Genomic DNA, 9,242 nt, shown 5'->3' on the forward strand with positions numbered 1-9,242 from the left:
CAGGTCGGACAATTCCTCAGTGGTAGCCTACATCAACAGACAGGGGGGCACCAGGAGCGAATCCTTATGGGCCCTAACAAAAGCCATCCTCAGGTGGGCCGAAGCAAATGTCCTGTCCCTGTCAGCAGTCCACTTGAAGGGGGAGCAAAATCAGGTGGCAGATTTCCTCAGCAGGAGAACATTGAGAGAAGGCAACTGGGTTCTCAAACAGGAGGTTTTCGAAATGATCACCCAGAGGTGGGGGATTCCTTCGATAGACCTCTTTGCCTCGAGGGAAACGCGAAGGTAGCCAGCTTCTTTTCTATAAACAAGGGGGACGGGGCGTTGGCGTTGGACGCACTAGCACAGAATTGGGGTTTCTCCAGGTGCTATGCTTTCCCCCCTCCCGTACTGATTCCGGCAGTGTTAAGGAAGTTTCAGGTGGAGAACACTACCCTTATTCTAATCGCACCTCACTGGCCCAGGAGGCCGTGGTTCTCCATTCTGAAGGGCCTGTCTGTAGAACCCCCCCTGGATTCTCCCAGTCCAGGAGGATCTCCTTTCTCAGGGTCCAATCTGCTGTCCTCAGGTAGAGCGGTGGAACCTTGCAGCTTGGCTTCTGAGGAAGAATTGTTGAAGGGCAAGGGCTTCTCAGATCGCTTAGTAGCCACTCTCCTAAACTGCAGGAAAAAGGAAACCCGGACCATTTACTTAAAGGTATGGAGGCGGTTCAATAGCTGGTGCTCAGAGAGCTCCTTCAATGTGCACAGCTCTGTAGCCGTTCTAGAGTTCCTACAGGCTGGGGCAGATAAAGGTTTAGCCCTTGGAACTCTGAAGGGTCAGGTATCCGCTTTAAGCGTGTTTCTAGAAAGGCAGCTAGCTTCAGACCCTTGGATAATGAGATTCTTCAAAGCCCTAAGTAGGCAGAGACCTGTTTCAAATTCCCCCTTCCCAGTTTGGGATCTTTCTTTAGTTTTACAATTTCTCACAGGAGAACCTTTTGAGCCATTGGAATGTTGCTCATTAAAACTGATCACTCTCAAAACGGTGTTTTTGGTGGCGATCACTACAGCAAGGAGAGTGAGTGAACTCGAAGCCCTTTCTGTTAGGGCACCTTTTTTTTCAGGTTTTTCCGGACCGTTTGGTTTTTAAGACGGATCCGGCCTTTTTGCCTAAGGTAGCCTCTAGTTTTCATAGAGCCCAGGAGATTGTGCTACCTACTTTCTGTTCAAATCCAGTAAGAGAACAGGAACACATCTTTCATAGATTGGATGTTAGAAGATGTGTCCTTCATTATTTAGATTGCACAAGTCAGTTCAGGAAGTCTGATTCACTTTTTGTGTTTTCAGGGGCTAGGAAGGGTTCCAGAGCATCTAGACGTACGATAGCCAGATGGTTAAGGTTAGCCATTGGGCAGGCTTACGTGGCAGGGGGGTTAGAACCCCCAGTTGGGATTAGAGCACACTCAACCAGGGCAGTGGCAACTTCTCAGGCAGAGTGGGCTGGTGCATCTCCTGAACAGATCTGTAGAGCTGCAACGTGGGCCAGTTTTGCTACGTTCGTGAAACACTATAGACTGGATCTTCTGTCAGCCAAAGACCAGGCCTTTGGTCGTAAAGTGCTGCAAGCAGTGGTCCCACCCTAAGGTAATGTGCTCGCTTATCCTCTCTAAGGTGGCTGTCCTGAAAGACGAACTTGGGAAAAACTGAGTTACGTACCGGTAACATCCATTTCCGGGAGTCTTTCAGGACAGCCCCGGTTCCCACCCAGGTTTTTGGAGATTGTCGGGAACTCGTCACATGAGACCGTCGGGTAAGATTGAAAGTTTGTTTGTTTGACGTGTTCTTGTGTCTCCCCAGTTGACCGGAGGTACTCTGGAAGAACTGAGGAACAGAGGGAGGACGAGGCTTAAATCTTGAAATTGAAGGCGGTGTTTCCTGAGAGGGGAGGAGCCAGGTTCTCTCTAAGGTGGCTGTCCTGAAAGACTCCCGGAAAAGGATGTTACCGGTACGTAACTCCGTTTTTTGACTTGATGCTGAATTGGCCTACAAAACATAAAAAGGGTGAAGTAACAAAATGCACTGCAGCAAAAAAGCGGCTTTTAAATTTTTTTACATATGACCAAAGTGCCATAGATGTTAACCTAGACTAGTGGTCTCCAAACTGTGGCTTGGGGGTGAGATGTGGCCCTTTGTTTGTTTGACTTTATCCAGCCCATGGGGCACCAATACTCTCACTGATGCAAGAAAATATTCTTACTTGCACCAATGGGGCAGCATTCCTCCCACTGGCACCAATGAGGCACTATTGCCATGAATGCAGGAAGAACCCCACTCCCACTGGCCAATTCCCCCCCACCCCCCCCCCCCCCAAAAGTCTGAAGGACCATAAACTGGCCCTTTTGTTTAGAAAGTTTGGAGGCCCCTGGCCTAGACTCTGAAATCATTCTGCAGGATCTGGTCCTCGCTCCTGAGCTTAGATTGTTATGCTCTAAATATTGCTTTCTGATTAGAAAACACATCTTGTATCTTTGAAACCACATTTCTGGTTTTTCTGGTTCATTTTGCATGATCTTTTTCCAGGTACACATTTTGTGCAGATGGCCTGACTGAAGAAGATGAAAACCAGTCTCTGGAAAAATGTTCCTTTCCCCATCCTTTGTGATTTTTTTTTTTTTTTTTTTTTTATATGGCTAATAAATGGAAAAGGAAAAAAGAATGGTTGTAAAGTCTTGTATCAAAGCTGTCTAAACATGTTTTTCTCTTCTATAGTAACTGCCCATGACACAACTATATAACAGAATGGCCACAGTGTATGTTTAACTCTTGGATTTGCTTGGATCCATCCCTTCTACCAATACTCCTTATTTTTATTCACCATTTTTTTTTTCTGTGCTAGATGCCTCACTAACCAATAAGAGGCCTAAAAGACTGGAGTGATGGGGCCAAGCTTTACTTGCAGGAAGTCAATTTGCATCGACATTCTAAAAGTTTGTGGCCTCGTGAGCAAAACATCAGTGTTAATGCTGTAGCAAGGGTGCTGGTGCAAAAATTCAGTAAATCAATATCCTAGCAATCTTGTAATGACATTTTAAAGACTTTTTAAAGTCCATCAAAGGTGTCACACATTGTTCATAAACAATTGACACCTTTTTGGAATTTATTAATTCTTTTTTTTTTTACCTTTTTTAGTAAGATTGCTTTATTGGCTTTTTGCACTAGCACTTTTGATATAGTGTTGGCTTTGTGCAATAATTCATACACCTTAGGTGAGTGCAGCTAAAGCTATTGCACATCTCTGGCATTTGATTTTATTGATTTGCCAAGTCTTGCAGCTTGGCATGTATATGAACTTGTTGGACTTCCCATTCCAAACCATGGTTATTAATGTGGAGTTGCCTCTTCTAGTGTGTAAAAAAAAAAGTCAATTTTTAGAAAATTGTATACTTGCAACCTTATGTTAACAGCTTTGGGGGGGGGGGGGCGGCATTTTCATTGCAGAATTACAGCGCCCAAAACCAGCTCCATAAAGCTATGGTCTGACCAGCATGAACTTAAATTGTCTGCACAGAGCCTTAACCCTACAGAACACTGCTGAGATCAATTTGAATGAAGATTGCACAGCATGTCTTGGCCAACATCAATACCCAACCTCTCGAAATTTGAGTAAATCTCTGGAAACTTGTGCCAATTTAAAGGACAGCCTTGCTAGAAGAGTTGGGTTTTTATTTTTTATTTTATTTTTGACACACAAAACCCACTCTTCTAGCAAGGCTGTCCTTGAAATTTGAGAATCTCTGGAAACTTGTGCCAATTTAGAGATTGGGTACTGATGTTGGCCAAGACAGGCTGTATACAATTGTCTAGAATACACTTTTTTTTTTTTTTTTTTTCAGCAGTGAGCGCTGCAGCCACCCCAGAGATGTATGAACCAGCTCCATAGGGAGCCAGTCACATTCTCCTACTATGTAAATTGGATGCGGAGAAATGCAAATCTAATTTGCATAGGTGTGAACGGGGGCTTAATTAGTGAAAGGTTAGAACTGGTAATTTTTTTTTTTTTTTTTTTTTTTTTTTTTTTTTTCTCCTGTATGAGCAAGAAAGCACTCCCTCTTGGGGAGAAAATGTCACCCCCCCCCCCCCCCCAGCTGCCAACAGCACTCAAATATTTGGTCTCGCAGGTTTGCATACCAATTTGAAGGCAAACGTTGCAATACAATTTGATACAAGAGGAATTGGAGGGCCCTGCTCATAAGAACTTGCAATGTAAGAGGGAGAGTCAAGTGATACAAAAGGGAATTACTGTAGGATGAGCTGATGGAGAAAGTAAAATCTTTGTATTAGAAGCAGGACAGGATTGGTGTCTTTAACCACTTAAGCCCCAGACCATTTTGCTGGCCAAAGACCTGAGTACTTTTTACAATTTGGCACTGTGTCACTTTAAAAGACAATTGTGCGATGTAGCTCCCAAACAAAATTGACTTCCTTTTTTACCCACAAATAGAGCTTTCTTTTGGTGGTATTTGATCACCCCTGCAGTTTTTGCGCAATAAACAAATGTTCTATAAATAACAAGGTGGTAGTTATGGTGCTCTCCTATAACAGTGCAAAAAGTCGCTTTATGAGTTGAAAATCGCATACTATTTAAGTTACAAATATTTCAGCCTTCTCAAATTGCTAGTATTGCTAAATCACAGTTCAAAAATCTGCAAATTACTAAAAATATACAGAAAACTTATAAAATTGGAAGTTAAATAAAATAACTGCAAAAAAAGTGCTTACGTGCTGTAGTGCAAAATACATGCATATAGAGCCTATCAAGCTTATATCGTCTTCACACAAACAAACTTTTCAAAGAACACAAACATTTGAAATTTGACAGAAAATCCAAAAAACAAAGCAAACAAAAAAAAAAAAAATTAAAAATCCTCCAGTATTTTTCATAGTTTTTTTTTTTTTTCTTCCCCAGAGGAATTTCACAAAGTTCAAAAAATGACTCGTGCTCAGTACCTGGTGTATTCCGGAACACAACCAGTGCATTTTCTGTGCGTAAAGCAAATTGCCGCACTCACCAGCTCCCCTGCCCCTGCAGGGGTTAACTCTCCTCCACAGTGTGAGCCCCTGTGCCGCTGTATAAAGCTGGTCCGGTTTAGTGTTCAGTTATTCCTCATTTATTTTTTATTTTTATTTTTTTTTCCTTGTTTATATAAAGAAATATAGAACATCCATAGTATAATACCGTTTTAAAAATGAGCACCTTTATTATATACAACAAGTGGCTACTCGCATGATCACAGATTAAAAACGTTCGTAAATGTCATATCTCAAATATTTAAAATGTAAAAAATAAACATGACATTTACAAATGTTTTTAATCTGTGATCATGTGAGTAGCCACTTGTTGTATATAATAAAGGTGCTCATTCTAAAACTGTATTAGGCCCCTTTCACACTAACGTCCCGTTCAGGCCCGCCTGTCAGTTTTTCAGGCGGACCTGAACGGGTGCTCCATAGAGGTCTATGGAGCGTCGGATGTCAGCGGTGACATGTCCGCTGACATCCGACCCGCTCCGATCCGAAAAAGTGTGACGGAGGAAAAAGCTATTTTTCCATCCGTCTGCGGATCGGATCGGATGACGACGGGCACTGCGGTCCGTCGTCATCCGATCTCCCATAGGGGAGAGCGGCGCTGTGACAGGTCCGTCCCTGCACAGTGTGCGGAGACAGACCTGTCATCTCCCTGCTCAGCGGGGATCGGCGGAGTGATCCCCGCTGAGCAAACGGACATCCACGGGGCGGATCAGAACTGATCCGCCCCGTGTGAAAGGACCCTAATACTATGGATGTTCTATATTTAAACACAAGGAAATTAGGAATAACTGAACACTAAACCAGACCAGCTTTATACAGCGGCACAGGGGCTCACTGTGGAAGCGAGTTAGCCCCTGCAGGGGAGCTGGTGAGTGCGGCAATTTGCTTTACGCACGGAAAACACTCCGGTTGTGTTTCAGAATGCACTGAGCACGAGCCACTTTTTTATTGAATTTTTTGTGAAATTCTTCTGGGAAAACTTTTTCTGAGGAAGTGTTTGTTTGTTTGATTTTTTTTATTTTGTTTTTTTGGTTTGCTTTGTTTTTTGGATTTTCTGTCAAATTTTCAAATGTTTTTTTGTGTGAAGATGAAATAAGCTTGATATGCTCTATATGCACGTATTTTGCACTACAGCACGTAAGCACATTTTTTTTTTTTTTTTTTTTTTTTTTTTTTTTTTTTTTTTTGCACAGTTATTATTTTATTTAACTTCAAATTTATCTTTTCTGTATATTTTTAATAATTTGCAGATTTTTGCACTGTGATCTAGCAATACTAGCACTTTGAGAAGGCTGAAATATTTGTAACTTAAATAGTATGCAATTTTCAGCTCATAAATAGGAAGTGACTTTTTGCACTGTTATAGGAAAGCGCCATAACAACCATCTTGTTTATAGTTCTTCCCAACACAAAGTTGGATTTTTTGTAGTGGCTGCTAGGGATGAGCCAAAAACCCCCAGTTAGCACCAGCACTTTCGAACGGACTCCAAATTTGTACGAACTTTAGAACCCCATTGAAGTCTATGGGACTCGAACGGTTGAAATTTAAAAGTGCTAATTTTAACGGCTAATATGCAAGATACTGTCCTAAAAAGGGTTTGAGGACCTGGCTCCTGTCCCAGGGGACATGGGTCAATGCCTAGAATGTTTTTAAAAATGGCTGTTTTGGTGGGAGCACTGATTTTATTGATTAAAATGATTAAAGTGAAATTCCTTTAAATATGGTGCCTGTGGGGTGTCTGTAGTATGCCTGTGAAGTGCCACATGTTTGCCATGTTTGCCATGTTTGCCATGTTTAGAACAGTCCCTGCACAAAATGACATTAAACGGAAATAACATCATTTAAAACTGCTTGCGGTTTTAATGTTAAATCTGGTTCCTGCAATATGGTTGAAAATCACTGAGAAAAATGGCATGGGTAGCCCTCCCTGCCCATTACTAGCCCCTTTGGCCCTTGTACGCATATTAAGGGGAACCCCATATTAAAAAAGGAAATGTGTGTGGCCCCCAGACCCTATATATTTAGAACAGCAGTATACAGGCGGTGCAAACAAGACAAGGACTGTGTAGGTTTGTTGTGTTAAGTTGAATCTGTTTGTAATTTTCAACTGGTACATTTTTAAAGTGTAGCTCCAGTCAAAAAACTATTTTTAAGCTTTTTGGAAAACATAGGGAAGGGTTATCACCCCTGTATAATTTGTTTTGTCATCCATCTTTTTTCATCTCACTTGCTGTTGTCTCCTTCCGTTTGCAAGTAGGAGATGTTTGTAAGTTGGATGTTTGAAAGTAGGGGCCTGCCCTATATGCTCTGCAGAAATGGCGGAACAAGGTGTTGGTTTTGCCACAACATTGTAAGCCCTCAAAGTGACTCTTGGTGGGTGCTGGAGTGCCCTGCTGTGAACGATTATATCAAGAATTGTAATTACATGCCATTGTTGAACAGTGGTAGAAAAATTGACCTTTGGTGGTGCCACAACACTATAAGTCCTCAGTTACTCTGGGTGGGCACAGGAACAGGCCCTCCTGTGAAATATTATATCAAGAATTGTAATTGCATGTCCCTGTTAAACAGGGGCAGAAAAATTGGGCCTTAGGCATAGGTGCCCCGACACTACAACCTCTCGCATATACTCTAGTTTTATTGCAGGAATTAGCCCTGCTGCAAAGCATTGCATCAAAAATTGTAATTAAACGCCCCTGTTAAACAGGGGCAGAAAAATTGGGCTGATGGCATCACCCAGAACCAGAAATGTTCTTCCAACATATCAGTGGAGGAGGAAGAGGATAGACAATCAACATAACAGGACAGTCACTCAGCATCAGCATAGGCAGTCTTTAAGGGATGTGATATTTCAAAAAAAATTATTCGGTTACATCAGCTTCAGGTGCTTGGTAGCTGTGGGTGATCCAAGACTGATTCATCTTGATGAAGGTCAGTCGATCAACTGATTCGGTGGACAGGCGCACCCTGTGATCGGTAACAAAGCCACCAGCAGCACTGAAGGTGCGTTCCGAAAGAACGCTGGATGCAGGACAGGCCAGTAGCTCAATTGCATACTGTGTAAGCTCTGGCCAGTGATCCATCCTCAAGACCCAGTAAGCCAGAGGATTTTCGGTGGGAAAGGTGTCCAAGTTTGACCTTGCCCCTAGGTATTCCTGCACCATGTAAATCAGACGCTGGTGATGGTTGCTGGAACCGATCATACCTTGGGGCTGCGGACTAAAAAATTGTCTGAAAGCATCAGTCAGACGGCCACCTTCTCCACCGCTCCTTCTGACCGATGCCTCAGCAACACGTTGTCCAGGACCAGGAGTTTGTAACCTTCCAGTCTCTGGGAACGCGTTGCACAGACCTTTCTGCAAGGCCTCCCGGAGATGTATCATCCTCTGCGATGGCAAGATAAGGTCGGCAACCTTACCCTTGTACCGTGGATCAAGGAGAGCGGCCAGCCAGTAATGGTCCCTCTCCTTGATCCGAAGAATACGAGGATCCTTCCGCAGGCTTTGCAGGATCAGGGAGGCCATGCAGCGTAGGTTAGCTGAGGCATTCGGTCCGGAGTCCCCTGGGTCACTAAGGACAACATGATCCGCAGCTACCTCCTCCCAGCCACGTACAAGTGCACGGGTTTCTTGGGACTGTAAATCATCCCTACAAGACTGCTGCTGATGCTGAGTGCCAGCCTCTACCTCCATGCTGACACAATCATCCTCCTCATCCTCTTCCTGTGTGATGGGTGGCACAGCAGGAACACTGTCTGGATAAAGGAGGCCTTGAGAGGCAAGGAAGTCCTCCTCTTCCTGCCTCTGTTCTGCCTCAAGTGCCCTGTCCATTATTCCACGCAGCGTATGCTCCAAGAGGTACAGTGTCACTGATGCATGCACTGTCACTGCTCACCATCCTTGTGGCCTCCTCAAATGGTGACAGGACAGTGCATGCATCCCTGATCATGCCCCATTGGCGTGGTGAGAAAAAACCCTGTCCTGGTGCCGTAGTCGCACAGGTACTCATTGATGGCCCTCTGCTGCGTGTGCAGCCGCTGCAGCATGGCCAACATTGAGTTCAACCTGGTGGGCATGTCACATATAAGGCGGTTCTTGGGCAGGTTCAACTCCTTTTGGAGCTCAGCCAGCCGAGCACAGGCATTAAATGATCGGCGGAAATGCACACAGACT

At 43.8% G+C, this 9,242-nt stretch overlaps 1 protein-coding gene across 1 annotated transcript in view; it reads left to right on the top strand.

Moving 5' to 3' along the window:
- The window catches only part of LOC143930103 (pancreatic lipase-related protein 2-like), a 28,603-nt gene extending 25,943 nt beyond the window's left edge, over positions 1-2,660 (top strand). The window contains exon 12 of the mRNA XM_077454057.1: positions 2,562-2,660. Coding sequence (XP_077310183.1) covers positions 2,562-2,643 — 82 coding nt within the window. The 3' untranslated portion in view covers positions 2,644-2,660. The remainder of the gene's footprint in view (positions 1-2,561) is intronic.
- The last annotated feature ends 6,582 nt before the right edge of the window (positions 2,661-9,242 follow it).

Source organism: Lithobates pipiens, unplaced genomic scaffold (genome assembly GCF_037356315.1).
Source record: "Lithobates pipiens isolate NorthernLeopardFrog02 unplaced genomic scaffold, aLitPip1_a1.2 Scaffold_25, whole genome shotgun sequence".
Taxonomy (NCBI): Eukaryota; Metazoa; Chordata; class Amphibia; order Anura; family Ranidae; genus Lithobates; species Lithobates pipiens.